Below are 17,081 nucleotides of genomic sequence, written 5' to 3' on the forward strand. Positions count from 1 at the left end.
CCTCCAGCCCCATCCGCACTGATCGCTCCCACACCGCCATCCTGCGTCTCCTCTGTCTTCTGTACCGGGTCTTGTTACTTCCTCCAGCCCCATCCGCACTGATCGCTCCCACACCGCCGTCCTGCATCTCCTCTGTCTTCTGTACCGGGTCTTGTTACTTCCTCCAGCCCCATCCGCACTGATCGCTCCCACACCGCCATCCTGCGTCTCCGCTGTCTTCTGTACCGGGTCTTGTTACTTCCTCCAGCCCCATCCGCACTGATCACTCCCACACCGCCATCCTGCGTCTCCTCTGTCTTCTGTACCGGGTCTTGTTACTTCCTCCAGCCCCATCCGCACTGATCGCTCCCACACCGCCATCCTGCGTCTCCGCTGTCTTCTGTACTGGGTCTTGTTACTTCCTCCAGCCCCATCCGCACTGATCGCTCCCACACCGCCGTCCTGTGTCTCCTCTGTCTTCTGTACTGGGTCTTGTTACTTCCTCCAGCCCCATCCGCACTGATCACTCCCACACCGCCATCCTGCGTCTCCTCTGTCTTCTGTACCGGGTCTTGTTACTTCCTCCAGCCCCATCTGCACTGATCGCTCCCACATTGCCATCCTGCGTCTCCTCTGTCTTCTGTACCGGGTCTTGTTACTTCCTCCAGCCCCATCCGCACTGATCGCTCCCACACCGCCATCCTGCATCTCCTCTGTCTTCTGTACTGGGTCTTGTTACTTCCTCCAGCCCCATCTGCACTGATCGCTCCCACACCGCCATCCTGCGTCTCCTCTGTCTTCTGTACCGGGTCTTGTTACTTCCTCCAGCCCCATCCGCACTGATCGCTCCCACACCGCCATCCTGCATCTCCTCTGTCTTCTGTACTGGGTCTTGTTACTTCCTCCAGCCCCATCCGCACTGATCGCTCCCACACCGCCATCCTGCGTCTCCTCTGTCTTCTGTACCGGGTCTTGTTACTTCCTCCAGCCCCATCCGCACTGATCGCTCCCACACCGCCATCCTGCGTCTCCTCTGTCTTCTGTACCGGGTCTTGTTACTTCCTCCAGCCCCATCCGCACTGATCGCTCCCACACCGCCGTCCTGCATCTCCTCTGTCTTCTGTACCGGGTCTTGTTACTTCCTCCAGCCCCATCCGCACTGATCGCTCCCACACCGCCATCCTGCGTCTCCGCTGTCTTCTGTACCGGGTCTTGTTACTTCCTCCAGCCCCATCCGCACTGATCACTCCCACACCGCCATCCTGCGTCTCCTCTGTCTTCTGTACCGGGTCTTGTTACTTCCTCCAGCCCCATCCGCACTGATCGCTCCCACACCGCCATCCTGCGTCTCCGCTGTCTTCTGTACTGGGTCTTGTTACTTCCTCCAGCCCCATCCGCACTGATCGCTCCCACACCGCCGTCCTGTGTCTCCTCTGTCTTCTGTACTGGGTCTTGTTACTTCCTCCAGCCCCATCCGCACTGATCACTCCCACACCGCCATCCTGCGTCTCCTCTGTCTTCTGTACCGGGTCTTGTTACTTCCTCCAGCCCCATCTGCACTGATCGCTCCCACATTGCCATCCTGCGTCTCCTCTGTCTTCTGTACCGGGTCTTGTTACTTCCTCCAGCCCCATCCGCACTGATCGCTCCCACACCGCCGTCCTGCATCTCCTCTGTCTTCTGTACCGGGTCTTGTTACTTCCTCCAGCCCCATCCTCACTGATCGCTCCCACACCGCCGTCCTGCGTCTCCTCTGTCTTCTGTACCGGGTCTTGTTACTTCCTCCAGCCCCATCCGCACTGATCGCTCCCACACCGCCATCCTGCGTCTCCTCTGTCTTCTGTACCGGGTCTTGTTACTTCCTCCAGCCCCATCCGCACTGATCGCTCCCACACCGCCATCCTGCATCTCCTCTGTCTTCTGTACCGGGTCTTGTTACTTCCTCCAGCCCCATCCGCACTGATCGCTCCCACACCGCCGTCCTGCATCTCCTCTGTCTTCTGTACCGGCTCCCGTAAGTTTGGCTAGTCACGGCCAGTCTGAACAAGTGCAGTTCCCTCCCTCTGTCTCTCTTCCCCAGGTATGTATACATTCAGTTTACTTGTCTCTGGGAAATCCTTCTTAGTGGTTATCACGAGTCCAGCTCGGGGTGGAAAAAACAATCTAAGAGCGCTTATCCCGAGCTGAACTCGTGGTAGCCGCCGGGAGGTTTATGCAGAGCAATATGCACAGTGGGCGTTTTCCACCCACCTCCCGGGGGATCCTGACGTTGGCCGTCATTCTTTTTCCTCTCCTCCGAGACTCAGCTTCGCCCTGGTGAGATCGTCATCTGTCGTCATGACGACAGCCGGCAATCTCACTATAGGGTTACAGCGCCACCCTTCCTACCTCTCTGGTATATACAGGCATAAGCAGGAGCACACGCTGCCACCCTGGAGGCACCCCTCACCTGCTGGTAACTGGATATTTCAGTAATAAACAGCTCTACCCCAACACAAGCTGCATAATGTCACATATGAGGTCATTGTGTACATCCCAGCCAGGGAATGCTTCATTCAGGAAAACACTGCCTAATACTTCTGTGCAAAACCAGGGATCCTCTGTGACATCTACTGCAGTAACTATGGTCAGTCTCCAGATGCTGCAAACGCCCTTATATGTCAGTGCATGGCTCCCTGTGAGCAGCTGTCAGAGCAGCCTGTGGGCAGCCAGGAGACCTCCGGCTGGTGGTGAGAGGGACATGGAGATAGAGACTGAGCAGCACACATTGGGCTTGATACACAAAAGAGCGCTAATCTAGGAGTGCTATGCACGGTTGTGCCTTCTTTGTTTACGTGCGTTGTTTACATAGCGACGCCTGCTTCTTTCACTGCCGGGTTCTGCTGTGAAGTATAGCGACCGCTACGATGGTAATTAACATAGTTACCATGGAATTAACATAGTTATGTAAAGAAGCACTTATTGCTATATAAGTGACGTGCGTAACTAAGGAAGGAACGCTATGCTGCACGACTGTGCATAGCTTGTGCTCCTACCTTGTTATTAACTCACGCTGCTGCACTAGCGCTCTTACGAATCAAGCCCCTTGTCCTTATAATTGCCGGGAAATAGAAATTATGATTTTATATCACAATTGCAAATTATGATGATAAATTACACATGTTAAATTTCATCTCAACTCTTAGGGCCCTTTTCCACTAGAGCGATTGTGATTGCTGAATCGCAAAATCGCAAATCGCTAGTGATTTTTAAATCGCTAGAGTTGTTACTTTATTTCTAGAAATCACGAGAAGTATTTTCCACTACAGTGATTCGATTTGGAAATCGCTAATCGCAAATCGCAATTGCTTGCTGGAGCGATTTTTACAATGATAATGCAATGCAAATGAAAATCACAAATCGCAATCGCATAACAGAATTAATGAAAAATCGCAATCGCAATCGCTGGCGTTTGTGATTTGTGATTGCGATTGCTAGTGGAAAAGGGCCCTAAGGATAATCTTATCTTAATAATGCTAAAAAAACCCCAAACTTTTTATTAAAGAGAACCTGTAACAAAAAAATTCCCCTGGGGGATACTCACTTCGGGAGGGGGGAAGCATCAGGGTCCCAATGAGGCTTCCCCCATCCCTGTAGCTGCAGACAGTCCAGCGCTGGCTCCCCCGAAGTGTCCCGGAATCCTCCCTCGACAAGCCTGACAAGCGCTGATTTATTTACCTTTCCTGGCTCCAGCAGGCGGCGCTGTTGCGGCTCTCTGCACGGAGATAGGCAAAAATAGCCCATCTCTGTCGGGGCCGCTCTACTGCGCAGGAGACCTGCAGGAGACTTGCGCCTGCACCGTAGAGCGGGCCGACAGCGATCGGCTATTTCCGCCCATCTCCGAGGCAGAGAGCTGATACTGCGCCTGCGCTGGAGCTGGGAAGGTAAATATTTACATCCCCGCTGTTCGTTGAGCTTTATCGCCACCGCTGTGGGACCGAGGAGGGCAGGGGAAACCTCAATAGGATCCGGAGGCTTCCCCCACTCCAGGTGAGTACCCCCCAGGGTAGGTTTTTTGTTACAGGTTTTCTTTAAGGCATAAGGCGGTTGATTCACTAAGCATAGCGCCATGTAACATTGTGAGCTAGCTGCTGTTACGCTCGCTAGTTAATCAGCGGGCCTTAATTCTGTCTCCCTGCACACTACACGCAGTAGTAGCAGCATCAGGCACAGTCAGGGGAGCGGGCACTCTGCGCACGTTATGCTGCTGTATTGCAGCATAGCAAATGCAGTAACTGAACGTCCACTCCACTCCTCCCGCCCTCATCACCAGCGGTTCCAGTCATTAAAGGGGAACTGAAGTAAGAGGTATACGGAGGCTGCCATATTTATTTCCTTTTAATCAATACCAGTTGCCTGGCAGCTCTGCTGGTCTATTTCTCTGCAGTGGTATCTGAATAACACCAGAAACAAGCATGCAGCTAGTCTTGTCAGATCTGACTTTAAAGTCTGAAACACCTGATCTGCTGCATGCTTGTTCAGGGGCTATGGCTAATAGTATTAGAGGCAGAGGATCAGCAGGGCTGCCAGGCAACTGGTATTGCTTAAAAGGAAATAAACATGGCAGCCTCCATATACCTCTCTCTTCACTTCCCCTTTAAAGGACCTGATCCTGCACTCTGATTGGCCCAACAGGCTGCCTGTCACTTGAGAGATGGCGAGCATGGGTGGATGAAGACAGGAACTCGGAGGGACCACACGCGGGGACCTGTGAGTCGGCATTAGTGACAAAACGTCACATGAGCCCTGGGAGGACATACTTATAGCAGGCAGCAACCTGAGGAGAACAGCCGGGTCGGGGGTCCGGGGAGGAAGACTTGGCACGGGCCCCAGCCCCCAGGGATGACATGCAAAAGCTGGCGGAGAAGGGGGGCAGCAGTCAGGGAAGGGCCCCCCAGGTTAATTTTGCCCCAGGGCCTCTGTGGCTTTAACTGGCCCTGACCTCAGGATAGCTCCAGAAGCTTCCTCCATCCTTGTACCAGCCCATTGCAGCATTGGGACCACTGAAGTGTGGCCTCTGCACAGGCACAGAAGCACTCAGGCCCAGATTTGTGGGAAGGCCGAGGCCTAAAAGCTGAGGGGCAGCAGCTGGCAGGACTCAGGATCAGATCTCTCCTGTTCCACAGCCCCGGCCGCCCTGCTTTGCTCTGCACACTGACACTATGTGCTGCTGCTGTCAGTGGCCACAGAGGAAGGGATGGGCTGTGCGCTGCATGACCTTCTCTCTTACCTAACCTGGCCTGCTGTCCTGTCCCTTTCCCTGGCCTGACCGGCGGCTCCAACGTTTTGTCCTACATTGTCGAAATGTCCTACGCTAATGACAGAATGATGGCAACTCCATCGAGGAGACCTACAAATCGAAATAACCTACTATGGAAATAGGCTGATTGTATATGTATTTCACTGTGTGTTATTGCTAATAAAGTAATAATGGAAATAAGTTTGAAAATGTAGCAGTTATAGATGATTAATCTGTGCTCAGGGCGGCTGCTCATTAGGACACACTTGCCGCTGCACTGCCTCCAACCACAGGCTATTACTCCGCTCACCCGTAGGGTAAAACGATGAGGGGAAATGAGAAAACCTAAATGCGCATGTGCAGAGTGGGCGTGGAAAGTACTGAGCATGCGCAGAAGGTAAAGTAGGCAAAATCGACGCGTAGGACAAAACGTTGGAGCCCCGGCGGCTCCTATGTGTCCAGCAATCCATGTGTGCACTGTGACTAAGGCAACTATCTGCACCCTCCTCCACAGCCTCCAACCAATGAGCAGAGGAGAGGGGCGGGACATTGCAGGGCCAGCCAGGAGGAAAAAGCAAGGGGAGGTCTCGCTGTGCCGCTGGGGCTGATGGACAGGACAAGATACCCCAGGGTGCAGGCGCAGAGCAAGATCTCCTAATACCAGTAATAAAGCCTCCTCCAGTGATGTCACACATGACAGGGGGACCCAGCAATGCAGGCCCTGGTGAGATCGGTGGTGTGAGAGCAGCTGCTGCTGACAGCTGGGAGGTAAGAAAAACTACTCATCAAAACTTCCCTGAGACCCCCCTTCACTACAGGGCCCCAGGCAAAATTAACCAATTACCCTGCCCTCCACTGACACCCCCTCTAGTAAGTGATATTAATGCTGAGTTTGATCCCCCCCATGTGCCACTTCTCCGTGATCTGGTGCATGTTATCACATTATACATGCTGCCGGGTCACTGAGAAGATGCAGCCAGCGAGGATGAAGAGGGGAAGGCATGGACTAATGGAGGAGAGCACCAGCTGGACAGGCAAATCACACGCTGCCGGAAACTTTTGTAGGAAATTTGGGGACCACTATATAGCAGGTAGGAGACATGGAGGGGGTGGTGGGTGACAGTGGGCCTTGGGCGGTGAAGGGTACAAGTCTGACCCTGGTAGCCCCCTGGTAGCAGAAATAGCCAGGCCTGATCGGGTCCATGCTATTACGCAAGTGCAGACAGCTCACGCCTGCTCAGCAGCATGGACCCAATCAGGCTCGGCTTTTCCTGCCAGAGACCGACCATGACGGCGCTACTGCGTATGTGTGACCTGCTGACAAGGCTCTTGTCGGAGGAGAGGGACAAGGGAAGCCTCTGTATAAACCAGCTTCCCTCTGCTCAGGTAGACTGAAACGTCCTACAAAACAGCTGTCACTGAGATGCTGGGCTTTCTTATGGCATTTTTAGAGATTTTGCTCTGGATATTTGCCTGATGAAGCTGGAACCTAGTCCTGAGAAACGCGTTGCATTCTCTAGAGCTGATGCAGAACAGGCTGATAACATTCCACACTGCACACCAATGTAACCAGCCTGTACTGAACACAATAATGCTCTTTGTGCCAACATCAAATGCCCATCATAGTCTAGGGCCAGCTTGGTTACTGGGTAATATATAATACCCTTAGCTTGATCAGCTACGTTCTACTGACTGTGCAGGCGGCCTGCGGATCTCAGCACTGGATCCGGTCAGTGCAGGGCGGGGAATACTCTTTAGGACCCGGCGGCTTCCCCTCCGGAGGTGAGCTCCCCACAAGGGCATGTTCACATCTCACAGGTTCCTTTTAAAGTGGACCTGAACTCTTGGTAACTGGAACAACAGTAATGGAGTGAAAGGCACATGGGAATGCTGGGATTTACTGTTCACCAGCTGTCATGTTTAATGGGGCTAGGTATTACATGGGGATTGCATCAGCCAGGGGGATGGCGTAATCAGCCTTAGGTATTGCATCAGCCAAGCTTTCAGCATAGGTAGAGAGTGTAGCAAGGGGTAATGTGTTACATTGTTTCATTTTACAGGTGTATCTGGGCGAATCTGTGGATCTTCTCACCTGACATTGGAGTGTCAGTTTAGGTGGGAACCAATGGCTGATGTTTGGACTGTATATAAGTCCTTCTCTCTCTCACAGTACATCTGGATTTCTGCATTGCCGCCCCCCTCCCTCCCCCGCACCCACTTTGTCGTAGGCATGTTTATTGTCTGAGAAAGCTGTTTATTACCATCACCGGGCTATTGGACTTTTGAAGAAAAAATAAAATGGACAGCAATTTGTCTATGGACTGTTTTTATAATTGGTTATTTTGTTACCGTATATTTAGTCTGTTTCAGTTATTCAGTTATGTGAATTAATATATATTTATTAAAGTCTAATCATTTATTGTTTTTTCCCAAATAATGCCTACGGCCAATATTTTGCCCTTAAAGAGAATCTGTACTATAAAATTTTTACAATAAAAAGCATACCATTCTATTCATTGTGTTCTCCTGGGCCCCTCTGTGCTGTTTCTACCACTCCCTGCTGCAATCCTGGCTTGTAATTGCCAGTTTTAGGCTGTGTTTACAAACAAGACATGGCTGCTAAAAGCTTGTGATAGGTTCTGAGAAGCTCAGTCTGTGACTCACACAGAGCCTGCAGGGGGGCGTGGAGAGGGTGTGTATAGCTTCTATCCTATCACAAGAAGAGCAGCACATTCCTGCCTGAGTGCCTGACCCCGACAAAGCCATCAGAGGAAAGAAGATTAGATTATATAACAGAGATAACACAGCCACTGTACAACTAGGAAAGGCTGCAGTAAAACAGACCACATTAGAACAGGTATAGGAACTTATAGGATAGAAGAAATAGGGCTGTGTTGTTGTGTTGTCTTTTATTTTAGATAAGTTAATATAATTAATATCTCAATGCATTCCTCGTGCACAGGACAGAAGGAGAACATAGACAAATGCACCCTGCGTGCAGGGCCGGTTCTCTCATGAAGCAAGGTGAAACATTTGCATCAGGCACAGAGATTTCAGGGGCAGCATGTTTGTACTGTGTGTACCTTCCTGAGGAGGAATGGAGTGGCTGAGGGTGAGCAGTTTGTTTGTCACAGACTCACAGCCAGCCAGTGTGCTATTGTGTTGAGCTGCAGCATGTCATGTGAGAACAATAAATGAAGCCGAGTAAATTGTCAGGTGCTGTGCGATCATTCCAGATCAGGGGGGGGGGGGGGGGGGCGCATTTTCACAAGTTTGCCTCAGGCAGCAAAAAGTCTGGTACCAGCCCTGCCTGTATGCATTAAATCTCACAGGTCCGCTTTTAGTATAAGCGTACGGCTATTTTCAGATGGGGGAGTCATTACATGTACACTAGTTGCACAACCAGAGGCTGCAGTTAGCCTATTCACCACAAGATGGCGACATCAATCCTCCCAGGTGGAACGCACAGACAGGAAGTAATGAAGCCACAGAGAGGATGTGATGTAACGGCAAGAGGAATTGTAGGAGTTGAAGACACGCGTCTGTAAAAGAGGTAATTGTTGATATATATTAAGCAGAGCAGAGGTCGGGGTGGACATAACAGGAGGTCATAGTGCACCTGTCACTATCCTGATCATCCCCCTTGAAGTAATTGCCATAGAAGAGACTTTTATATAACAGCTGTGACTAGTGTTGCCACCCAGCTGGCATTTGGCAGCAAGGCCCATATTTTATGTAAGAAGCCGAATGCTGGTATTTCATTATTACCTGCCCACCATTTGCCAGTAATCCTGCAGCCAGAAGCTCTGAGAGCCAGCCCTCCAGAGTTGTAAGCGGAGGTCTCTCAGGTCCAGGTTCCCTCACAGGCAGGCTTGCTCCCCACAAGCTAATCACAAATCACCACAGTGATTACTCGTGGTTCAAATGAGCTGTAATTGGTGCAGATGTGTGGCTGGATGCGGCGGGGTTAATTACCCATAATACCGCCATCTGCCCTGCGTTTCAACGAGCTTGCTAGCGTCTTATTGGTCGCGTTGCAAGCCTCGCTATAGCGCACTTCCTCCTTCAAACCTTTAAGAGTGACTGTGGTTACTCGTGATTAACTGGTGAGGAGCAAGCCTGCTCACAGGCTCACTTTCTCCCCAGCTCTGCTCCCAGCTGGTCTCCATGGATGTTCTAGCCGTCTTTCATCATGTGACATCTCTATGCGTGCCTGCCGGTCACACACCACCTACACTAATGAAGTACAGACATTAGGCAGCAATGAGGAGAAGAATCTAGCTATCTACCTATATTTAGGAGGGATTCTGGCTACTATTAGGGGGAAATCTGGCTACCTATGTTAATTAAAGGAGGGGGGCACTGGCTATGTAAACTACTTTGGAATCCATAAAAACAGGGAACACCAAGAGCCCCAATAGTGTAATACGTACTGGACAAGAACTCAGAGCAAAAGTTGCCATAGCGTAATAACGTTTAATCAAATAAAATTATAAATACATCGTGCACTCACATTCCATACGATAAAAATGCGCATATAGTAAATCCTCAGACGTCCTAATAGCTGCTGCAGGTACTCTCCGCGTCTCTCGCACCACGACCGAGGCATCGTCGTGGTGCGAGATCGTATGGAATGTGAGTGCACGATGTATTTATAATTTTATTTGATTAAACGTTATTACGCTATGGCAACTTTTGCTCTGAGTTCTTAAAGGGACAAGAAGTTGGATGTGCTTATGAACGGTTGTACAAAGTGTGGGTGCTGGTTCCTTGCGATCAGCCAAAGCTTCTGGTGAGCAGATAATATAGCCTTTATCACACACGGGAGAGATCACAGCACAGTGTGTTGGAGGTGTGTTTGGCACAGGGGGGAGTGAAATCACGGTGATATAAAGCATAACAAGATTACGCTATGTTTGCCTCTCTCTGCTTGCTTCCGAGCATTTGAACTGCTGGAGCCTGGAAGACCAGGAGGAACAGGAACAGTACATGTGATTATTGCTGACTATAACTAATCAGCTACAAGTTCTGGTGAGCGCATTTTATTGCTTTTAATGGGAGGAAGAGCAACATTTGGATAAGTGGATGGAGAATAGACTGATGAACTTTAAAACACGAAGCACTGTTGAATGTTGAGCGCGACACTACTGTTTGACAAACATAATTTACAGGGTGGTGATACCAACACATAGTGTGGCGAACCATTTTTATAGTGTGTCAGCTAATTGAATAGATTAGATTATTGTTGAGAAAAGAGGAGCGCATATACCGCTTAAATTTATCAATAAGTTTGTATTGCTAAATACTCACAAGTCAGGGTCACCAGCAGGCAACCACTGTAAAGGCAGGTGGGGAGATTGTCCTGACCCCACTCAGGATTAAGAAGTCGCTCTCTGTAGACAGGAAGAAAGGGGTAACACCCCTCCACCAAGGGTGGACTCCAAATTGTATACAATGAACAGAGGCGCCAAAAGTATAAGATTAGATTAAATGAGCTTAAAAACCAACTTAAATGGCAAAATTGAAGGAGGAAGTGGTGGTCTTACCTCCCTCAAGCAGACACGACAACGACTGAGATTCAGACAGTAAAACACATTTATTAGGAACTCCAAAAAGAAATGCAACGCATTTCGCAGGTTCAACCCCGCTTCATCAGGCAATATAGGGAGGAGTATCAAACAATCTGCACAAGGATTCAAGTTAAGTGCCTCTGTAAGGAGAGGCGCTTAACTTAAATCCTTGTGCAGATTGTTTGATACTCCTCCGCCTCTGTTCATTGTATACTACTTTGGAATCCAGCTGCCTGTACTGGGGGGGGGGGGGGCTTTGCCACATAGGGGGGAGAGGAACCTGGCTACTTATACTGGGAGGGGGCAGTGGTATATAAGGCTACCTATACTGGGAGGGGCATTGGGCTATTTATCCTAAGTAGGGGGGGCACTTTAAGCAGAACTGAAGTATTCCTAAAACAGTGTTTCACTTACCTGGGGCTTCTGTCAGCCCCCCGCAGCCGACCGATGCCCTCGCAGTCCTGGACCGATCCTCCGGTACCCCGCCACAGCTCACTTTCACTTCACGCAGTGGGTGTCCACTGCGCCTGTGCGGCCCTGGCTGCAGGGTCCCTCGTTCACGCTCCTGTCGCCGGGCAGTAGGCACAGTAGAGATTTTCTCGTGCTGCCTGTGCCCTGTACGCTCCTGGCTACTGGAACACATACGAGGATATACGAGGCCAGGGCGCAGTGTATATCGACTTAGACGCCGGATTCCACTGCGTGAAGAAAAAGGAACTGTGGCGGGGGAACGGAGGATCGTGGAGGACCGGCGTGGGCACAGGTCGGCTGCAGGGGGCTGGCAGAAGCCACGGGTGAGTGAAGCTCTTTTTTTTTAGGGATACTTCAGTTCAACTTTAATACTTCATGCACATTTGCCTCCTATACTGCAGCAGGCACAATTCAGGTGGGGGACTCTCTGGTGCTGAAGAACCTAGTCCCAGACCCAAGGAGTGGAATTTCAGCAGATGGAGACAGTAATGCCAAGTGATGTGTCTGGGTGGTGACTGTATCATTGTGCGTCAGGTTCCTACAAGGAGTCACAATGTCACTGTCTGTTTCTCCATGCAGGAGGGGCAGTATATAGAAGACACAAGAAGTTTTACAAGGACAACATGATGGAGAGTCAGTCGCCCCTCACATCACCGGGTAAGAGGAGACTTTCATTACTTGTACAGGAGAGAGCAGTACTTGGGGTCCACCTAGATCCCCCATCATCTGATAATCACATAGAGACAGTGTATTCAGTTAGTGTGTGTGTTTCCTACAGATGTATCCAGTAACAGCAACCCACCAGAGAGATGTACAGGTCCTCTTTATTCCCAGGATTGTCCGCCTAGATCCCCCCCTCATCTGATAATCCATAGAGACAATGTATTCAGTCTGTGTGTGTTTCCTACAGATGTATCCAGTAACAGCAACCCACCAGAGAGATGTACAGGTCCTCTTTATTCCCAGGATTGTCCACCTAGATCCCCCATCATCTGATAATCACATAGAGACAATGTATTCAGTCAGTGTGTGTTTCCTACAGATGTCTCCAGTAACAGAAACCCATCAGAGAGATGTACAGGTCCGCTTTATTCCCAGGATTTTCCACCTAGATCCCCCATCATCTGATAAACACATAGACAATGTATTCAGTCAGTGTGTGTTTCCTACAGATGTATCCAGTAACAGAAACCCACCAGAGAGATGTACAGGTCCTCTTTATTCCCAGGATTGTCCACCTAGATCCCCCATCATCTGATAATCACATAGAGACAATGTATTCAGTCAGTGTATGTGTTTCCTACAGATGTATCCAGTAACAGAAACCAACCAGAGAAATGTACAGGTCCTCTTTATTCCCAGTATTGTCCACCTAGATCCCCCATCATCTGATCATCACATAGAGACAATGTATTCAGTCAGTGTGTGTTTCCTACAGATGTATCCAGTAACAGAACCCCACCAGAGAGATGTACAGGTCCTCTTTATTCCCAGGATTGCCCACCTACACCCCCCATCATCTGATAAACACATAGAGACAATGTATTCAGTCAGTGTGTGTGTTTCCTACAGATGTATCCAGTAACAGAAACCCACCAGAGAGGTGTACAGGTCCTCTTTATTCCCAGGATTGTCCACCTAGATCCCCCATCATCTGATAATCACATAGAGACAATGTATTCAGTCAGTGTGTTTGTTTCCTACAGATGTATCCAGTAACAGAAACCCACCAGAGAGATTTACAGGTCCTCTTTATTCCCAGGATTGTCCACCTAGATCCCCCATCATCTGATAAACACATGGGGCTCGATTCACCAAGCGGTGCAAAGTGTTAGCACCGTGGTGAAAAGGCCCTTATCACGCCTAAAGTCACTTTAGGCATGATAAGAAGAAACTCGCGCGAAGTTGCCGCGCGTACGCGCGCAACACCCGACGCTTCGCGCGAAGCTCCCATTAAGCCCTATGGGACTTTGCGCGCGCTCTCACGCGCGTACGCGCTTACGCGCGGTAACTTCGCGCGAAGAGCAGGAAAAATCGGTGATAACTCAGTGGTGAAAAGGTCATCACGCCTAAAGTCTTTTAGGCGTGATAACTGGGTTATCACCGCTTTGTGAATCGAGCCCATAGAGACAATGTATTCAGTCAGTGTGTGTGTTTCCTGCAGATGTATCCAGTAACAGAACCCCACCAGAGAGATGTACAGGTCCTCTTTATTCCCAGGATTGCCCACCTACATCCCCCATCATCTGATAATCACATAGAGACAATGTATTCAGTCAGTGTATTTTCTACAGATGTATCCAGTAACAGAAACCCACCAGAGAGATGTACAGGTCCTCTTTATTCCCAGGATTGTCCACCTAGATTCCCCATCATCTGATAAACACATAGAGACAATGTATTCAGTCAGTGTGTGTGTGTCCTACAGATGTATCCAGTAACAGAAACCCACCAGAGAGGTGTACAGGTCCTCTTTATTCCCAGGATTGTCCACCTAGATCCCCCATCATCTGATAATCACATAGAGACAATGTATTCAGTGAGTGTGTGTGTTTCCTACAAATGTATCCAGTAACAGAAACCCACCAGAGAGATGTACAGGTCCTCTTTATTCCCAGGATTGTCCACCTAGATCCCCCATCATCTGATAAACACATAGAGACAATGTATTCAGTCAGTGTATGTGTTTCCTACAGAAGTATCCAGTAACAGAAACCCACCAGAGAGATGTACAGGTCCTCTTTATTCCCAGGATTGCCCACCTAGATCCCCCATCATCTGATAATCACATAGAGACAATGTATTCAGTCAGTGTGTGTGTTTCCTACAGATGTATCCAGTAACAGAAACCCTCCAGAGAGATGTACAGGTCCTCTTTATTCCCATCATCTGATAATCACATAGAGACCATGTATTCAGTCAGTGTGTGTGTCTCCTACAGATGTATCCAGTAACAGAGACCCACCAGAGAGATGTACAGGTCCTCTTTATTCCCAGGATTGCCCACCTAGATCCCCCATCATCTGATAATCACATAGAGACAATGTATTCAGTCAGTGTGTGTGTTTCCTACAGATGTATCCAGTAACAGAAACCCTCCAGAGAGATGTACAGGTCCTCTTTATTCCCAGGATTGTCCACCTAGATCCCCCATCATCTTATAATCACATAGAGACAATGTATTCAGTCAGTGTGTGTGTCTCCTACAGATGTATCCAGTAACGGAGACCCACCAGAGAGATGTACAGGTCCTCTTTATTCCCAGGATTGCCCACCTAGATCCCCCATCATCTGATAATCACATAGAGACAATGTATTCAGTCAGTGTGTGTGTTTCCTACAGATTTATCCAGTAACAGAAACCCACCAGAGAGATGTACAGGTCCTCTTTATTCCCAGGATTGTCCACCTAGATCCCCCTCATCTGATAATCACATAGAGACAATGTATTCAGTCAGTGTGTGTGTCTCCTACAGATGTATCCAGTAACAGAGACCCACCAGAGAGATGGACAGGTCCTCTTTATTCCCAGGATTGTCCACCTAGATCCCCCATCATCTGATAATCACATAGAGACAATGTATTCAGTCAGTGTGTGTGTTTCCTGCAGATGTATCCAGTAACAGAAACCCACCAGAGAGATGTACAGGTCCTCTTTATTCCCAGGATTGTCCACCTAGATCCCCCATCATCTGATAATCACATAGAGACAGTGTATTCAGTCAGTGTGTGTGTTTCCTGCAGATGTATCCAGTAACAGAAACCCACCAGAGAGATGTACAGGTCCTCTTTATTCCCAGGATTGTCCACAGGAAGGTCCCCTCACCCCCCAGCATTGTCAGGTAGGTGGGCCTGAGGGTCTCCAGAGACACCAAACTGTGACACATTCTTTCCTTCTGTGTGTGCATTATCTTTTTTTTCATCTCAGATGCATTCCTGGTGCGGGAAGCATGTCAGCTAATGGCGTAGCAGCGTTTAGCAGCTGTCCGCCAGCGCTGGGTAACGCCATCATCATGGTTTGACAGTTACGTAAATAAACGTTATTATTGCATCCTATATTTGTCTATATATGAGCATTTATCATTTCCCATACCCATTCCTCCCTTCCTCGAGCTGACCACTCTGTCAGAAGCTTTACGTCACCTATCTCGGGAGACGGCAGGAAGGTTATTCTGTAGATCTAACTGACGTCTTTCATCCCACTGTCCAATCTCAACCTGCACTCCTAAAGTACATACATACAGAGTCTATTCCGAGCCTGTATGCAGTCCTGTACTTACTGTCCCCCCAACCGTTCCATTGCCTTCCTTACCCCCTCAATATCATATACAAAAATGTATGGTTTGTCCAGGTATGTTTTTTATAAGTATTTGCCACATATTATTATACAGTCTTAACCATTGGGAACAGACTAAGTCAGGTATATGGCTTGCTTTAACATCTACCACAAGTGCTTCACCACCGCATAACAGATCTATTCTGCTGATCCATTCGTCCAAACTTGGTGGGGACGGGTCTTTCCCCTTATCTGCTATCATTTTTTTGCAACCTTAGTACCTACTTCTGTGATTAAGGTACTTCCTTTACTACTCCCTGAGACAGAGATACCAAAGATATCTTCGCTAGCTGAAAGAACAAAAAACCCTTCTAGCAGCTCACCACTGAAATTGATTATTCTTTTCCAAAAAGTCTTGATCACGGGGCAGGTCTACCACATGTGCAGCTCTTTGTCCCCCACCCACACCTGCAACAAACCAATTTTCTTCTGGAAAATTGTTGAATACGGGCTGGTGTAATACACCATCTAGCTAAGGTCTTGTATTGGACAGGTCGGAGTCCCTCATCCTGGATCTTCCAGTTACCTTGCCAGATCTTCGGCCATTTGCTATCTAGCGAACAACCAAGGGCTTTTTCCCATTTTGTACAATGGGCGGGGTGGGGGGGGGGGGGGCATGGAGGTAAATTTGTAGCTCTAACCTGGAAAAATGAGTCTGTTTAGTTTAGACAAGGCTTTGTCCATTTTCTTATTGAGGATAAGAATATGTTTTTCTAGAATATTTAGATCTTTCCTTGTTTTAGTAAATTTAGAGTTCATTGTATGCAGGAAACGCCGGACTTCGGTTAAACCCCAAGTATCTTTCTGCCCGTACTTGTTTAGTAGATTAGGAATTCCCAAAGTGGAGTCGCCCATAAGGTTGATAATGCGTGTTTCGCTATTTCTTATTCCTGGAGAACCAAGACTTTGCCAAACCTGGAATGAAATCCAGGTTCTCCCTCCAGGTGCTCAGAGGTGAGGGGCCGGTTTCTTTGTGCCATTCTGCCACGAACCAATTGAGAGCTTTTAATGTTGGCCTTATTAGAGGATGATGAGTAGTAGATTATACACTTTATGAAAGTTGCTCGGAATCCAAGTGAACATTAGATTGAAATCACAATGCTCCTTTTGTAGTACAGTCCACACTTTATCTGTTCCGCTGGTGGAAGACTCTATTCTCCAGTCTGGGACTATAGCCAAGTGTGCACATGTGTAATAATTTTGAATGTTAGGTGCAGCTAAACCTCTCGCCTCTTTTCCCCTCACGATGATTTTGTAACTTATCCAACATCTGGACTTACTCCAGATGAAGTTTTGAAAGATTTTATGCCAAGCCTGGACCCATGAGCTGGGGATGGCCACTGGCAAACTCCGATATAAAAAACAAGTTGGGGTAGTACTGGCATTTTAATGATGTTAATCCTTCCAATGATGATAAAACAGGGGCGGTCCCAAGATTGGAGTTTCT

The 17,081-nt window shown here is 48.7% G+C and overlaps 1 protein-coding gene across 1 annotated transcript in view; it reads left to right on the forward strand.

The window, feature by feature from the left end:
• LOC137537288 (uncharacterized) overlaps positions 1–17,081 on the forward strand; it is a 96,635-nt gene that overhangs the window by 20,270 nt on the left and 59,284 nt on the right. Inside the window, exons 4-6 of the mRNA XM_068259366.1 lie at positions 8,783–8,810; positions 11,878–11,955; positions 15,043–15,140. Coding sequence (XP_068115467.1) covers positions 8,783–8,810; positions 11,878–11,955; positions 15,043–15,140 — 204 coding nt within the window. The remainder of the gene's footprint in view (positions 1–8,782; positions 8,811–11,877; positions 11,956–15,042; positions 15,141–17,081) is intronic.

This window comes from Hyperolius riggenbachi, chromosome 10 (assembly GCF_040937935.1).
Source record: "Hyperolius riggenbachi isolate aHypRig1 chromosome 10, aHypRig1.pri, whole genome shotgun sequence".
Lineage (NCBI taxonomy): Eukaryota > Metazoa > Chordata > Amphibia > Anura > Hyperoliidae > Hyperolius > Hyperolius riggenbachi.